Source organism: Musca vetustissima, unplaced genomic scaffold, assembly GCF_032173495.1.
Source record: "Musca vetustissima isolate MV318-11 ecotype Yass unplaced genomic scaffold, APGP_CSIRO_Mvet_v1 utg73599, whole genome shotgun sequence".
NCBI lineage: Eukaryota > Metazoa > Arthropoda > Insecta > Diptera > Muscidae > Musca > Musca vetustissima.
The window spans coordinates 42,743-60,958 of record NW_026884969.1 but is presented as its reverse complement, the minus strand read 5'-3'; the positions used below and the strand labels follow the sequence as shown (position 1 = coordinate 60,958).

Sequence of the window (18,216 nt, the reverse complement as noted above, 5' to 3'; positions counted from 1 at the left end):
AGAGTGAATTGAGAGAGCAGATTTGACAGTTGTGTTACTGAGTATTTGCAAATTCTTACAAGGAAAATTTACTCAGTAAGAATTTTCTTGTACCATTAGCTGATATTTAATTAGCCTTTTTGTTATGTTTTGTAAACAAACAAAAAATTGTTCTCAAGAAAATTGATTGTTTTGTGAATTTTATTTTGATTTTGTATCATTAAATACCAAAATGGATGAAGAAAACGTAAGTATTTAAAAAAAGGTAATACAAGTGTAATTGGCGAACCCTTTTAAATGTTTGTTTTCCGCTTGTTATCCATTTTTCTAATAAAAATTCTGTTTTTTAGTTTGCGCCAATTTGTTTGTTGTTTTAATCAGCTGTGTCGAAACAATCTTTTTACTGGATGTTGTTCGTTTACTTTTTGCAGTTTTCTATTTGAGAAGGAAAAATTCGTACTTACTCTATGCAAATTCTTACTGAGTAAATATTACTGACAAAGTAAACGAACGAACCTAATTTCTGCAAATTTTTACTGGATGTTGTTTGTTATCTAATAAAACATAGAGAATAGAGAGAGAAAATTTAACAGTTGTTTTACTGAGTACTTGTTGGGAAAATTTAGGCAATAAAGATTTTTCTATAATATCAGCTGATATTTTATCAGTTGTTTTAATAAAATTTGTAAACAAACAAAACAATTTGTTTTCAAAAAACTTGAATGTTGGAAACAATTTTTTGTACTAGGTGTTTAGAATACTAACGATTTCAAACGTCAATTCCATACGCTACATTCACGCTAATCCTTTTCATAAATCCAGTGGATTATATTTGACGTATACGCTATGGGATTGTCATTTGAGATCGCACGTTTTATATCATTAAACATTAAAAATGGAAAAAAGGCCAGTACCAATAAAAATAAATAATATAAATAAGATTATATCCAGCTTTTCATGGTTCCATTAAAAATTCTAATAAAAATTAGGCATTTATACCGTACCAAACTTTTTGTTGTTGTAATAAGCTGTATCGATACAACATTTTTACTGGATGCTGTTTGTTTACTTTTTGGAATTGTCTCCATTTTTCCTTTTTACTCCAAGTATGAGTGAATGTGACTGGAAAAGTAAAGGAACATACCTATTGTATGTGTGAACATGTATCAGCTGACGTTCATTTAAATTATCTTAAAACGTGTGTAAATAACCTTAATAATTAACCATAAATCTACATAATTTAAAGGGTATATATCAATGTACTATTAACATCCTCTATGATGACTTTTTTGACATATATGCAATAGATTTGACAATTTTGATCTATCCAATTTACAAAATCCAGTGCAATGTAAGTATACTACAGATCGATTGATTATTTGTCTGTTTACATAGTTGGGAAAATTTTCATAAAATTTACAAAATGTAAATGGAAAACAATTTAGATTAATGGCGGATTCTTGAAAGTTTTGGAACAGAGTAAATATAAGTTCCGTTCCAGAACCTAAAAGAATCTACTAATTTTACAAGTTTTGCAACTTTTGCATGAAAATCGTTCCTGAACCCACAAAACTGAACCAAATTTAAGAGAACACAAAAAAAATTGCGTTCTCCTTATAAACTTTTTACTCGAAAAATTTGTCCGAGTAAAAATGGTAAACAGCCAATGCCAATTTCTGATTGGCCGTTATGTTGATTTTGAAGTATTGCCATCTAATTTTGACATATTTACTAAATATGCGTTTCCGACTTTTCAAATTATTTTGTTCTCTGAGAGCGATTTTGAAATTTTTCCCTTTTACTAGTTTTACTATTAAAAAAGTACTGGAACAAACCAAAAGTTAAACTGGTAAAAAATCTAATATAAATGTCAGCACTTTTTACTGAAAAAGTTATCTTAGTCCTGATTTATATTTGACAACCTTAGTTGCCTCAATTCTATAGTTTGTATGTGAGAGAATGGAGGTGAATGGAAACCACTCTCGTCCACAAACTGACAATTCGAAGTAAAATTGCCTAATAGTACGTTTACATTTAACCGGATTTCGTTGACCCAGTGGGTTTGAAATTTCAATTCCTTTGAATATATGTCAAATAAATCCTCATAAAGTAGGTCAACCCGGTAAAAAGTTCTAATGTATATGCCGTTTGAAACGGCATTTACATTAGAACTTTTTGCACCCTTAACCTACTTTATGGGTTAACTAAATCCGGTACAATGTAAACTTACTATAAAGTAATTTTGGTATTATTTTCCTTATTCAAAAAATTGTCTATTTTCTTTCTTACAGAATCCGCAAAACATCCGGTGAAATTCTAGTCAATGGCGAACCACAAAATATGAAACAATTTCGCAAAGTATCACGCTATGTCCTACAAGATGATCACATTAGTCCCTACTTCAGTCTCATGGAGACAATGATGTTTGCCAGCGAACTGAAATTGGATACGAAATTTACAATGGAACAACGGCAAAAAGTTATCTATGAAATTTTAGATATTTTACATTTGCGATCACAGGTCAATACGATGATTGCAAATTTATCGGGTGGACAGCGGAAACGTTTGTGTATTGCCTTGGAGCTAATTGATAATCCGTCAGTATTATTTTTAGATGAACCAACGACGTAAGTATTTCGAAATTATTATATAAATGCAGATTTTGTAAAAAAAACTATTTTTCAGTGGCCTAGATGAATTCTCCGCCTCGCAATGTATACGACTTTTGAAGAAGTTGGCCAAATGTGGCCGAACCATAATTTGTTCGCTGCATTGTCCCTCGGCCACACTGTTTCAGATGTTCGACAAAGTCTATGCCATGTCGGGTGGTCAGTGTATATATCAGGGTGCGGTTAACGATATTGTGCCATATTTACAGCAGTTCGATTTAAATTGTCCCCAGACATATAATCCCACAGATTTTAGTGAGTATGATTTAAATAGGATTTCGAAAATTATTTCAAATTTTTAATAATTTTTACTTTTTATCTTCCTAGTTATCGAAGTGGCAACAAAAATCTATGGTGATTACAACAAAGAATTGGTGGCAACAATTGAAAATGGCAAAATTGCCAAATGGATACCCACGTCCCCCAATAAGTTAGACAATTTTGAAATGTTGCATTCCAAATCATTGGAATCCAAACCCTATTTGGATAATTTAAGCGAAGAGGCAAAGAAAAATACGGCGACTCCTTTCCGCAATTCATGGTGGTGTGAATTTAAAATTTTATTTTTCCATATTTTAAATCAAATGTGGCGTGATAAGGTAGAGTACATTGAAAAAATATTCTAAATAATAAAAAAAATCTAATATTATGTTGCATTTCTTTGCAGTCAAATTGTAAAATGAGAATTGTTATACATATCCTGTCATCGCTTCTAATTGGTTTCACTTATACGAAGGTCACAAGCAATGCTAGCGTTAGCATTTTTACCTATCATCTGTCGATGATAATTATTATTAAATACTTTTTCTTGCCGATGACACCGCTGCTGGCATGTGGTGAGTAAATTTAATTAAAATTTATACGAGTTCAGAAGTAACCAAGGCGGTGGAATCCACCCTGCATTCGGAAAACGTTTCCGCAATACAGTGGTCCTCTATATCTGTATATCATATCTGTTTCATTTCATGTTGTAATTGTAAAAATTAGATAATAATAATGCCTTTGGTTCTCCTGAATTATCGCGACTGAACTATGTATTTTCAATATCCCTCATCCCATTAATATATATTTTAAATTTTTTATTTTTTTTAATTTTCAGTGCCACGTGATATGATGTATTTGCGGCGAGAATACTTTAATCAATGGTATCGTTTAAGTTCATACTTTATGGCCCTGATATGTGCCCAACTGCCTATGCTGAGTTCGATGGCAGTGCTTGGTTCAGCAATAATCTATGTCTCAAGTGGTCAACCGATGGAATTATATCGTTTTATGTTCTTTGTTGGCATTTCATTTTTAATATCCTTGATGGCATCGAGTTTTGGTTTGCTATTTGGTTCCAGATTTAATGTGGTGGTAAGTAGATATCGAACAAGATCTATTAATACCGGAAAACAGCTGTTTTTTCTCAAGTGTCAAAAACTTTGACAATGAATGAAGTTATCAGCTGCGCTAAATGGACTACCTATTTATTGTTCCATGCCCTGATCTAGAACAAGGATGGAACAAGGTTATCCATGGAGACCAGCTGCATCTCCAGATTGCTGTGAAAATCCATTATTGTGAATTGACTTCCATTATAAAAAGATAAACAAAGTTCAATTTTTTTGGCATTAGACTTAGAGAAAAACAGCAGACTTTCGCTTTTTGGGTGAACTTATTGATAGATCTTGATCTAGAAGAAAATTCAACAAATATATATATATATATATATATATAAATATATATATATATATATTATAACTCATTATCCCCCATTCTTTCCAGCACGCTCTCTATTTGGCCCCCTATGTCATGGTACTGATGGTTGTAATAGCATCCTATACTGCCGAACGTAATGATCTCTCGATATGGGAACAACTAATGGTCTATAGTAGTTTCCTCAAATATGCCTTGGATGGTTATCTATATGCGCTGTTAGATTTTAATCGTAAGGATTTCCCTTGCCCGCCGTCCGAATTGTTTTGCATAACCTCAAAACCTAAATATATTCTTAAATTAGCCGGTAGTTTAAGACCAAGTTATATATTCTCCGTTCTAGGTATGTTTGGTTTCTATGTTCTATTCACCTTCCTATCGTATATGATATTTAAACAACGTTTAGCAAATCATAGAAATTCTAAAGGTAAATTGGCGAAAATTTTTAGGAAAATATTTAATTTTAGATTAGTTAAAATGTAAGTAAATATATTTTTTATAATTGTTAATTTGTAAGTAATAATAAAATACATTTTTTGTAGAAAATAAAAAATAATGTTTTTTTTTTTATTAATTTTCCAAAATTATACTTCTACCTCTTTATGAGAAAGCTTTCATATTGTTATGTTCTTGGGTTTTACTAAATCCCGTGTAGACGTTGTTTTATTTCTCGATACAATTCGTACCAAATAAAACGCAGGTTCTTTCGGATTACGATTATTACAATGATTTTATTCACACAACTTTACCTTGCACTTTACTTTACACGACGGTTTCAATTCGCGATCTGATTCACAACTGACTCACTGCCTTTCCATTCCCTCTATTTATATGAGCCCTGCCTGTCGCTACAGAAGTTTCTAGACGATCTGGTAACACCTAGATCACGAACAATCTACCAATACAACAAACACATTGAGTAACAATAACAACAACAAACTTACTGAGTGAACAATAACAACAAACTTGAGTAAACAAACTTACAATAACAACAACACATATACAGGCGAGAGAGTAACAAAGAAAGATGAATTAAGCGATCATCAATGATGACGTTTAATAAGAATTATACGACAATAACAAAATAGAAAATGAAAGAGGAAATGGAAGGATGTAGAAAAATCTATACAGTAGTTGTTGTTGTGAAGTTATTCAAATAAAATGCGTAGTAGAAATCTACGTTACAATTCAAATTCTTAAATTAACGGAATTAATCTAAATTAACTTAAATCTAAAGTTATATTCGTAACATTGCCCCCCGCTTAAGCCTGTTCGTCCCGAATAGGCACAGTTCCCGTTCCGTAGGGGGTCAGCCGCTCCAAATGTACAACTTTCATCTTCGACCTGGGACTGTCGCTCCTCTGGATGCGATAAACGACGTCATTTATTTTCGTGACAATCTTGTAGGGTCCTTCCCAGTGCGTTTGCAATTTGGGGCATAGTCCTTTCTTTCGTTGTGGGTTGAACAATAGTACCAGTTGCCCTTCTTGAAACCCATCGGTATTTGCCGCTCGATCGTACCTTGCCTTCATGCGGTTGCTAACCATTTTTATTCGATGTCGGACTGCATCGTGGACTTTACTAAAAGAGTTTTGACTGTCTTCATCTTGGTTCACATCGTCGTTTGGGGTAGCACCGAATATCAAATCGCCAGGTAGCTTTAATTAATTTCCGAACAGAACTTTGGCTGGGGTCCGGGATGTGGAATCATGAATGGCCGATCTATAAGCCAGTAAAAACTTTGGAATATGCTCATCCCAGTCTCGTTGGCCACTGTCCACCACTTTCCGTAGATGTTCTTCCAGGGTGCGATTGAATCTCTCCACCATGCCATCTGATTGTGGATGTAGGGGCGTCGTTCTGGTTTTCTTGATTCCGTAGGAGTCACACATTTCCTTGAAGATCGCTGATTCAAAATTCCTACCTTGATCGGAATGAACCTCGGATGGAACACCATAGCGACAAATCCAATTTTTGCTGAACACATCCACAATTGTCCTGGCTTCTTGATTTGGGATAGCATAAACCTCTGGCCATTTACTGAAGTAATCCATGACCACTAAGACATACCGGTTCCCAGAGTCGCTTGTTGGGAACGGTCCAGCTACATCCATTGCGATTCTTTCAAAAGGGGCTCCTGAATTATACTGCTGCATGTAGCCTCGACTCTTCCGTGTTGGACCTTTAGCTCTTATGCACCTTTCACAATTGGCGATCCAGTCGGCAATGGATTTTTGACAGCCGACCCAGTAAAATCTCTGCTTTACCCTTTCAGCCGTCTTTGCTATGCCAAGATGTCCTCCACTTGGCCCATCGTGAAACTCCGACAAGACATCTCTTATTTTGGAGTCTGGGACGACGATCAAGTTCCGGTGAGATTTACCGTCCTCACTTTCCCATTTGCGATATAGGCAACCATCTTTTATAAGTAGACTGTCCACTGGGCCCAATACGATTTTAAAAGAGGGCTTTCGGAGGTAATTTCTTTGCGACTAGGTCGCTTGCCCGTTTCTATGGCCGAAATTATTTTGTACAGAATGGGATCCCCTCGTTGTTCCGTCGACCAATCTTCACCCGACTCAAACTGCAATAGTCGGACATCAACGATATTCTCCATACACTCAGCCTTTGAACAATGCCTGCATTCTACCTTGCATGGCCGACGAGACAGGGCATCAGCATTACCGTGTTTTCCGCCTTTTCTGTGCTCGATTTTGAAGTCATAACTCTGGAGCCTCTCGATCCAACGGGCTAGTTGACCTTCCGGATTCTTAAACTGCAGCAACCATTGGAGAGCAGCGTGGTCGGTCCTCAGCAGGAAATGTTGGCCATATAGGTATTTGTGGAAGTGTTTAACGCTCTCAAGGACAGCAAGCAGCTCTCTCCTCGTCACACAGTAATTCCTCTCAGGTTTCGACAATGTCCGGCTGTAGTACCCGATGACTTTTTCCTGTCCGTCGATTTCCTGGGAAAGGACGCCACCGATGCCGCACGCACTTGCGTCTGTATCCAGAGCAAACTTGCCGCCAGGTATAGGGTATGCCAAAATGGGGGCTCTGCATAGCATGTCTTTGAGTTTACTGAATGCGTCTTCTTGGGCGTTGCCCCACTGAAACCTCTGGCCTTTTTGCGTTAAGCGGTGTAGACAGGCGGCGATGTTGGCAAAATTTGGGACAAATCGACGGTAGTAGGTGCAGAGACCCAGAAAGCTTCGCAGCTCATGGAGATTTCGGGGCTGCGGCCAATCTCTGACGGCTTGAATTTTCTCCTGATCCGTCGATATGCCCTCCGGCGTCACGTGGTGCCCCAGGAACTTCACCTCTCGTTGGAAGAGACTGCACTTCTTTGGGTTTAACTTGAGGCCTGAAGACGAAAGCTGCTGTAGAACATCCCTTAAGTTCTTGATGTGTTCGTCGAAGTTGCGTCCCATGACTATGATGTCATCCAGGTATATGAGGCACGACTTCCACTGCAGCCCTTTTAACACGCGCTCCATCAGCCTTTCAAATGTAGCCGGGGCGTTGCAGAGTCCGAATGGCATGACATTGAACTGCCAGAGACCCCCATTAACGCCAAACGCTGTTTTTTCTTTATCTTTCTCGGCGATCTCTACTTGCCAGTACCCACTCTGAAGGTCGAGGGTGGAGAACCATGACGTCCCGGCTAATGTGTCCAATGTGTCGTCGATCCTTGGGAGCGGATAGCTGTCTTTCTTGGTGACATCATTTAACTTTCGGTAGTCCACACAAAATCGGGTGCTTCCGTCTTTCTTCTTGACCAAGACCACTGGGGAGCACCATGGACTTTACGATGGTTCTATTACACCACTCTTTTCCATTTCACTTATCAGCTTCTGAACCTCGTCTCTTTTTGCCAGGGGAACACTTCTTGGAGGCTGTTTAATGGGTCTCGCGTCTGCTGTATTGATTTCATGCTTCACCACTGATGTTCTTCCTTGGTGCTCTTTTGTCAACGCAAAGGTAGAGGCATATTTCCATAATAGCTGCTTAGCCTTGTTCCTCTCGGAAGGTGATAATTGGTGTGTCCACTCTTTTATGTAGCCGTCGAGGTGCTTCTTCTCCATGGCTGCTGGCTTTTCGGTGCTAGTTTCCAAATTAATTACAGCTTCAGCTGGTGTGCATTGTCCAACATCGGAAAATTGGCAAATTTGCTCTTGCTTGTTTGACAGGTTCAAAACTCTAACAGGAATTAATCCGTCCTTGTTGCTTTTCACCAGGGCATTCGCTACTAGGATGTTACTGTTTCTGTTTTCTGCTGGTTCCACCACCCACAACTTCTCGGCTCCACAATCTCCATTCATTGGTACCCATATTATTGCTTCGGCACAGGGCGGTATTATCTCTGGATGGTCCGTAGTCAGACGTCTAATGGGTGTACTTTCATCGTAGCCCACGTTTAACGGAATTTCGACGTTAGACCAGGTCATTACACGCTCTTTCATATCCAGATTGATGCCGAAGGCAATCATAAAATCTGCGCCTATTATCACTTCGTCTACGATATCGGCAACTATAAACTCGTAATTCACCGATTTATTGGCAATAGTTAGTCTCAGGGTAATCTTGCCGTGTACTGCCGCGGGCTCCCCCGTTGCTGTGCGCAGTCTGACTCCATTAAGTTGCGTTATTTTTCCCTTCACCAGATCTGATCTTATGATGGACTTTGATGCGCCAGTATCTAACGTCAGAACTCGCTTGTCACCATTGATGTACCCAGTTGTTGTTAGGTTGTGACTTTTCTGTTGTACTATTGCTATGGAGATTGTGGGGCCATGTTGAGCCATTCTTCTACCATCTTTCGTTGGAGGTGGTGACGATGACCTGGATCGTTTGCGCTTAGCTCTGCATTCGCGCGCAATATGACCTGTTTTATCGCAGTTGTAGCATCTAACCCTGGGCTTAGTCATTCCAACTAACTTTGTTTCTTCTATTACCCGCCTCATGGCGTCTTCGATCGAGTTAACGATAGATTTGGAATCGCAACCTTCGGTCTCCAGTTGGCGAATCTTGTGGGTCTGGGGCTTAACAATTATTCTTGCCGTCTCTTGGGCAAGGGCAAACGACACCGTTTCGGCAAATGACGCTTTTGGTGACGCATATGTTGCACATTTAATCTCAGGGTCACGTATGCCATTCACAAAGGTTTCGATTTTCATACGGTCCACCAATGGGTGATTCTCTCCTGGATACGCCATTAGCACCAAACGTTCCACCTCAGCTGCAAAGTCTTGTAACGTCTCGTTTGCCCTCTGCACTCTTCCCCTTAATTCCATAAGGTAGATGTTTTGTTTATGTTCGCCACCGTACTTACGTTCCAGTGCAGCAATAACATCTTCATAGTTGTTCCTAGAAGCGACAGGAATACTCTGTATAACATCAGCAGCACTGCCCTTCAATGCCAGCAGTAGTGCAACCGCTTTGTCGCTGTCGTTCCACGAATTTCTAGAAGCCACTGTCTCGAACTGCAACTTGAAAACATTGAATGACGTAGAGCCGTCAAATACAGGAGGTTTGATTTTTAGTGTGTTATCAAGAACTCGCACCGGACCACCCTTAATTTCCAGTTCCGACATTTTCTTCTCCAGATTCGTAAACCTGTGGTCGTGGGCCAGAAATTTCTCGTCAACCGACTGCACTTTCTTATCCAACACTTTAATTTGGACCTCCACGGTTTCCACTCTCCTTCCAATAACTTCTGTAATGTACTCGAGTTTCTCGTTCATTATTCTCGAATTTTCTTCGAACATTCGTCTCGAGTTTTCTTCTGACTTTCTGGAATTCTCTTCGAACATTCGTCTCGTGTTTCTGGAATTCTCTTCGAACATTTTAGCCAGCATTTCTCTGAAATCGTCACCCCTGGCAGCTACTGACGAGTCTTCCCCACCGTTGGATTCGCCCATTTCCGATAAATCCACTTCATCCTTACTGTCAAACTCATATGTATCAATGTTCATACCACGGCGCTCGAACTCATCCAACAGACGTTTTTGTAGTTCAGCCTTGTTGCCAGTAGAGGACAATTCCAATTTATTCAGCTCCTTCTTCAAGTCTTCCACTCGTAGATCCTTAAACTTCATCGTAGTATTATCGTAATCTCACTTCCGACACCAATTGTTACGTTCTTGGATTTTACTAAATACCGTGTAGACGTTGTTTTATTTCCCGATACCATTCGTACCAAATAAAACGCGGGTTCTTTCTGATTACGATTATTATAATGATTTTATTCACACAACTTTACTTTGCACTTTACTTTACTCGACGGTTTCAATTCGCGATCTGATTCACAACTGACTCACTGCCTTTCCATTCCCTCTATTTATATGAGCCCTGCCTGTCGCTACAGAAGTTTCTAGACGATCTGGTAACACCTAGATCACGAACAATCTACCAATGCAACAAACACATTGAGTAACAATAACAACAACAAACTTACTGAGTGAACAATAACAACAACAAACTTGAGTAAACAAACTTACAATAACAACAACACATATACAGGCGAGGGAATAGAAAATGAAAGAGGAAATGGAAGGATGTAGAAAAATCTATACAGTGGTTGTTGTTGTGAAGTTATTCAAATAAACTGCGTAGTAGAAATTTACGTTACAATTTAAATTCTTAAATTAACGGAATTCATCTAAATTAACTTAAACCTAAAGTTATATTCGTAACAATATTATGCGTATTTTTTATATCGGAAATTTGACATAAATTAAATGGTAAATAGTTTCTGAAATATATTTTTCACGAATTCGTTAATTTTTACCAAACCTAAATTGATGCAATTCTGATACGGCAAAACAACGTTTGCCGGGTCTGCTAGTATATATATATATAGGTACTTTCTGAGTAGCTTTATGCATGTTCGTCCGTCTGTTGATGTTATATTGTAGACAAATATGGTACATCTCTTTTATTTGGCCTAAGGATGAACCCTATTGAAATTGATGAAAATCGGTTAAAATTTAAATATAGCTCCCATATATATTTTCATCCGATTTCATGTAATTGCTGCACGACATTTCGCATAGGGTACTGACTTGAGTCTGAAATGACGTGTTTTGTAAAAATCGTTTTATATTTAGATATAGCTTCCGTATATAATTTCGTCCGATTTTAAGTAAATTGTGCAAAAAAGACCCTATGTATCTTTCGAATTGCACGAAATTTGGCATAGCGTAATGAATTGAGTCTAGAATGATGTTTTTTTAAGTTTCGTAAAAATCGGATCAGATTTATATGTAGCTCCCAGATATATTTTCGTCCGATTTCATGTAATTGGTGCACAAAAGACTCTAAATACCTATCGATTTGCATGAAATTTAGCATAGAGTAGTAAATTGAGTCTAGAATGATGTTTGTTAAGTATCATTGAAATCGGTTCAGATTTGGATATACCTCCAAAATATAGTTTCGTCCGATTTCATGTAAATGGTGCACAAAATCCTTTATATTTCTTTCGATATGCACGACATTCTGCATAGCGTAATGAATGATGTTGGTTAAGTTTCGTTGAAATCGATTTAGATATAGGACCCATTTATATATTTTCGTCCGATTTTAGATGAATGGTGCACTCGTAATGTTTGGCAGATTGACACGATATTTTACACAACGTATTAAATTGAAACTAGAATAAAGTTATAGCGTTTAGTTGAATTTGGTGCAGATGTAGACATAGCTTCCGTATATATTTTCGACCGACTTCATTGTTAATTGTGTAACAAATAATAAACGGGTGTCTGATTGAGATTAAATTTTGAATAGTGCGGCATACCAAATATCGTGTACCAAGTTAGCTTTAATTCGATTTACATTCATTTCTCCCATTGTACGCAAACGACTCTAAATCTGCCCGAATGAAATGAAATTTATGCAAGTGTGTGGATTGATGTTAGTCATTTCACATATATATAAAGATCAAATATTTAAGTTCCTTCACTTACATGTCAATGTTCCTTCGAAAAGACGACGTCTGCTAGGATACATATGTAGAATAAATCCAACGTGGTAAAGGGTGTCATAAAAACGGTCCAGTCCGACTTTACTATTTGCTTCACTGCACCACAATTTGGTTTCGGATATTAAATCCTTTTTTCAAGCACGTGCCCCAAGATTAATTTAAATTTATTATATAATTACATACATAAGTCATCTTAGTCATTCATGGAAATTGGCATTTTGTGGCCAACCAGCAACAACCAGTAGACAAAGATTTTTTTATAGAAATTTCTCATTTACTTCAATCGCCACTTCTATTTAACTTCACCACTTTAATTTCAATTCCACCCCCTCAACTATTGTTCAAACACTTTTCGTGGTTTGTCATTGTGGATATCCACAGAAAGATACAACTTACCGCCACAGTTATTAGTATCGTAGTAGACGGCAGACGTCGTATTCGTATTCGTCTTCATCATCATTGTCATCATCACTGGCATTATTATCACCTTATGCCTGTGTGGCTGCTTAATTTCGAAAACAGCAGATAATGGAACTTGAGTATATACATTTGTCCTTTTTGTGGGTGGCAACCTCTCAATATAATTTTGAGTTGTTGTGGTTGTGAGGTGGTATGGTGTCAGGGTTTCCAGCATAGATGTTTTTAAAAATAAATTTGCTGGAAATATGTTGTTTTCCATAGTATGGGCAATTACTTGAAATTTATCAGATGTTGTCTAATAATAATGGAAACTCAATTATTGTCGAAGGAAAAATTATTTCCCTCGATGGCAACCCTGGCTACGATAACTTTCATTCATTCATTTTGTTCGCCCTCCCAAAATGACTTTTAAGTGCAAAAATACAATCATTATATAGACAAAGTTGCCTTAATTTATTTTGCGTGACTTGAATATTCTTTTCACTTCATATTGAGACAGGGGCTGTCTTTCGTAACTATTGGAATGTTAATGACTTTCTTTGCACATTTCACCACAACGACTTGTAAAAGAAATTTTTAAAATTCCCAGTGAGAAATTGAATTTTCTTCGAAACAGCAAAAACCTAAATAACACTTTTCATTAATATCTAATATATTAAGCTATATGCATTTATTAATTTCATATATTATTTATGAAATGCTATTTTTCTAATTTAAAATAAAAATGTTGATATAAAATCCAAATTTGTTAATTATACCCGACTTACAACCACTGTGTTAACAGGAACTTAAATTATGTTTCCATTCTTTTTTTTCTGATTCTCCTAGTGAGTTAGCAATTCTTAAAAAATATTTAGAGCAGAAACCGTTTTGTTGGTTGTGTGTATTGCATAAAAAGGAATAAAAGAAACCCATGGAAAAAAACATATGTTGAAATTCTTTAATGCCATGGCATTTAATAAAAAAAGTAAAAACTAACTAAATTTAGTTGGCGCCCCCCGCTTCCCAAGATAAATGATTCAGTGGTGGATTAAAAAAAAGCAGAATGCGAGAAGAATGGAATATTAAAAAATACAAAAAAAAAAAAAAAGAAAAATGCCATTAGCATTGTTATTTGAAGGATTAATTTACATATATCGTATATCAATGAATGAATAACTTGTACTAATGAAATAGCTACAAATGAAATAAAAAACCTGACGAAAGAAATAAATATTATATATTTTTTTGTTTTTTTTACTCAACTAATAACCACAAACCCATGAGTTGAATAGGTTGTGTGTGCTCGTTGGATATTATAAAAACACAATAGCCAATATTATTATAACAACAATCGACTAAAAAAATAAATTGTACAATATAAAGGGTTAACCATTTCGTGGTTTTAATAGCAAACGTAAATAAAACACATATAAAATATTTGTTTATGTCATATTTTTTTCCTTGACCTCCACTCCAACTGTTGCAAGCATTGATTCTTAAGTTTCGACCACTTCTGATATACAATAAACATATGTCTGGCAATCTAATTCATTAGGCATAAATTCATACGCATTTTATGATAAAGTGAAATCGATTTACTCCCACAACCCTTTGGACCCAGCAAGTGAAGTGAAATATAATCATAACAGTTGATGATACCATCATCGTTACAATCAGCTCGGTAGCGTTGCATATAATTAATTACAGTTTGACGGGAACATACGTCATCATTGACACATTGCAGATAATCTGAAAAATACAACAAGATATATAATAAAAAATGACATTATTTTAAGTATTTTCAATAGCTATGAAATACGGTGGAATCTTTGAAATCAACTCTAAATTGACTACGCGTCTTTTGCGCATCTCCACCAATCTGAAAGTCCACGTTCCGAGATGTTGTCTTCTACTTGGTCTTTTCATCTAATTTGTGGTCTTCCCTTTTCTACGTGAACCATCAGTAGGTTTGCTTTTATATGCTATTTGAGCTGGGGCATTCTAATTCATTCGCACAACATGGCTAAGACACCGTAGTCGCTACAGCTCAATACGACTGACTGACTATGTCAATGTTCGCGTATAGGTTGTAAATCACGTGGTTCACTCGACGCCGATATTCTCCGTCGACCCAGATCAGCCCGTAGATCTTTTGGATAATTTTTCTCTTAAACGCCCCAAGAGCTGCCTCAACTGCTTGCGCAAGTACCCATGCTTCAGATCAATACAACAGCACGGGTAGTATCAGCGTCTTGTACAGTATGAGTTTGGACTGACATGAGGTGGCTTTGTACTTGGTGGCTAAAATACTTGCTTAGACCATAGTAGTATCTGTTGGCCAACACTATAATTCCCTGAATTTAAAAACTGATGTCATTAGTTTTATTTATGGCGGTACCAAGGTACGTCTTATGCGTTGATACCATCAGCTTGGCATAATGTCAAAAAAAAAAAAATCACTGCCATGCACTTTGTCGTGATTGTTTTTGCACAATTCTGTGCCTTTTTGACGAATTACAAAACTTTAAGATATTATTCCGATGACCTTGTGTATATTATACCCAACACAACTACCTCCAAACCCTTATTTTTTGCAGATCTATATTCCAAGCCTGGACGATATTTCGCGATATTAGCACAATCTTTCTTGGCATGGAATTTTTTTCCGAAAAAGTCTCTAAATATTGGCCGATCATTATACCCTTCACCACTCTGTGGTATAGGGTATTATGTCTTTGTGCATATGGTTGTAACAGGCAAAACGAATCGAGATAGACCCATGTTTCCTTTTGAGAATATGCATGGAGTCACTTTCTGATTCGATGTATGCATGCCCGTCTGTCCGTTCGTCCGTCCATGTATTTTTGTGAGCAAAGTACAGGTCGCATTTATGATCCGATTTGGATGAAATTTGGCACAGGTCATTTATTTAGCCCAAGGACGAACCCTATTGGGAAAAATCGGTTCAGATTTAGATATAGCTCCCATATATAGTTTCGTCCGATCTTTGGTAAATGGTGCACCAAACTTCCAATATTGTTCCGATTGAAACAAAAGTATGCACAACGTGCTGAATTAAATCCTGATTGTTGTATGCGAAGTTTTGTGGAAATCGGTTCAGATTTAGATGTAGCGCCCATATATAGTTTCATCCGATTTTACGAAAATTGTGCTCCAAACTCGCAATATTTGTCCGATTGAGACAAAATTATGCACACCGTACTGAATTAGTTCCAGATTGATGTATGCGAAGTTTTGTGGAAATCGGTTGAGATTTAGATATAGCTCCCATAAATAGTTTAGTCCTATTTTACGAAAATTGTGCACCAAACTCGCAATATTTGTCCGATTGAAACAAAATTTTGCACAGCGTACTGAATTAAGTCCTGATTGTTGTATGCGAAGTTTTGTGAAAATCGGTACAGATTTAGATATAGCTGTCATATGTAGTTTCGTCCGATTTTAGGCAAATTGTGCACCACCCGAGTATATACATCAATATTATTGGTATCAATAGAAAGGACAATAATTCCTCCTGGATATACCTTAAACTTCTCCATAGAATAAAAATTTTATTGTTTTTTCAAATCTTCTCTTCATCAAAATAATTATGCTTATTCCAAGGTCGATTTGGTCCATTATATGACCTAAATATTACCCGATAATTATCAAATACTACAGGGGTTTTCTTTGGGAATAACTCTTTCCAAAAGCAATATTTTATACTCCAGAAATCCCCAAAATGTCGAATATAAACGGGGCCGATATATCCCATTTGCAATTCCATCCTAGGAGTAGTATAAAAGCTCTATATAAATATTTCTATCGGGACGGGAGGACACTGCAAAACGGCAAGAGAAAATGTGTTTCGCTACCTACGTGAATATTGGCTGAAAGAGGACACTCTCAGGCATCATTCAGGCCAAAGCAAAGCCCTGCTCCATATTGTCACCTAAAAATTTATGGCATTTTATAAAAATGTTTATTAAAGATACCAAATTTGCAAAAAAATACGTATTTTCCCAAAAGGAAAAATTCGTTCGTTTCGAGAGGATCGTCATGCCCACGTCTTCCAATATTTGTACCTAATTTTGGGTTATCTTATCTTCAATGTGTTTCCTTTCGAATCTCATATATAAATTAAAAATCGATAATGAAAAATAGTTATACTTTGGTCAGAAAAATCAATTTCTCAAGCAACGTGTTGAGGTCCGAACTATTAGGACTTCAGCCAGAGGTTTTATATGGGAGCTATGTCAAAGTAATAAAATTATTGAAATTATTTTCTACAAACAAGGTGTTTATCCACCATATATATATATATATATCTTTGGGTTCTTCGCCAAAAGTTTTGTGGTATTGGATACGGAATCGATAGATAGATCGATTTTCAAAAATCTGTAATACCAAATTTCAATAACTTCGTTTGGAAAATGTGGCTAAAAATGTATATATATATATATATATATATCTTTGGGTTCTTCGCCAAAAGTTTTGTGGTATTGGATACGGAATTATTAATTTAATATAGATCCGATCGATAGATAGATCGATTTTCAAAAATCTGTAATACCAAACTTCAATAACTTCGTTTGGAAAATGTGGCTAAAAATGGACGTTATGGTTAATTTATATATATATATATATATATATCTTTGGGTTCTTCGCCACAAGTTTTGTGGTATTGGATACGGAATTATTAATTTAATATAGATCCGATCGATAGATAGATCGATTTTCAAAAATCTGTAATACCAAATTTCAAGAACTTCGTTTGGAAAATGTGGCTAAAAATGGACGGTATGGTTAATTTATATCTTTCTATATATCCATTTTTAGTATCAAACATTAAATATTGCGAGATCTTTTGTAATTTATGCGGGAAGGCGGAAGAGCATAACTATATCGACAAGGAATTTTACTCCAATCTAAAATATACACATATACTTCAAGAACTTACTTCAGAGTCACAATGTCTTTGCACTGAGTGAGCAACAAACAAATTATATTAGTGTAGAGCTAAAATTCACGATTTGTACATTTTTAAAAATTCAGTTTTAAAACTACTAAAATCTATGTCATCTTTACCTTTAAACTCGCCTTCATTGCCGGTATAGTAATTTGACGTGCCTTGTAATACAATTTTGCCACTGTCTAACCAATAGTTGTGTGAAATTTCAAATATACCACATGTATAATTTTTCGAACATTTTATCGGCTGGCAATCGTTAATGGTTTTACACAGACAATGCAAACACTTCTCATCCATGGGTTTTATATTGCCTCCCAAAACATCTTCTGATAACTTTTCGTGGGCTACTCTTGACTCTTCGGTTATATCCGGTAGTAGTATCAGCTGTACACTTTCATTTTTAGGTTTAGTTTCTGAAATTGAAAAAAAATATATATATATTTGCAAGTTTTTTATGCATTTATTCGATTTTTACAGCATACCTGCAGTTTGTTGGTGTATAGATTCCAT

At 36.4% G+C, this 18,216-nt stretch overlaps 2 protein-coding genes across 2 annotated transcripts; one reads left to right on the top strand and one right to left on the bottom strand.

Annotated features, from left to right (window-relative positions):
• Positions 1-2,270: 2,270 nt before the first annotated feature.
• LOC133332086 (ATP-binding cassette sub-family G member 4-like) lies at positions 2,271-4,818 on the top strand (the record flags this gene model as incomplete). Its single annotated transcript, XM_061540467.1, has 7 exons — positions 2,271-2,606; positions 2,665-2,903; positions 2,976-3,247; positions 3,316-3,484; positions 3,748-4,004; positions 4,416-4,689; positions 4,796-4,818. Coding segments are annotated over 7 exons (1,570 nt in total), but the record flags the coding sequence as incomplete, so codon positions are not given.
• Positions 4,819-14,277: 9,459 nt separating this feature from the next.
• On the bottom strand, positions 14,278-18,216 carry LOC133332085 (lysozyme-like). The gene is made up of 3 exons (XM_061540466.1): positions 18,189-18,216; positions 17,823-18,119; positions 14,278-14,483 (listed from the first exon to the last, which is right to left on the bottom strand). Exons 1-3 carry the CDS (start codon positions 18,214-18,216, stop codon positions 14,278-14,280), a joined length of 531 nt encoding a protein of 176 aa, XP_061396450.1.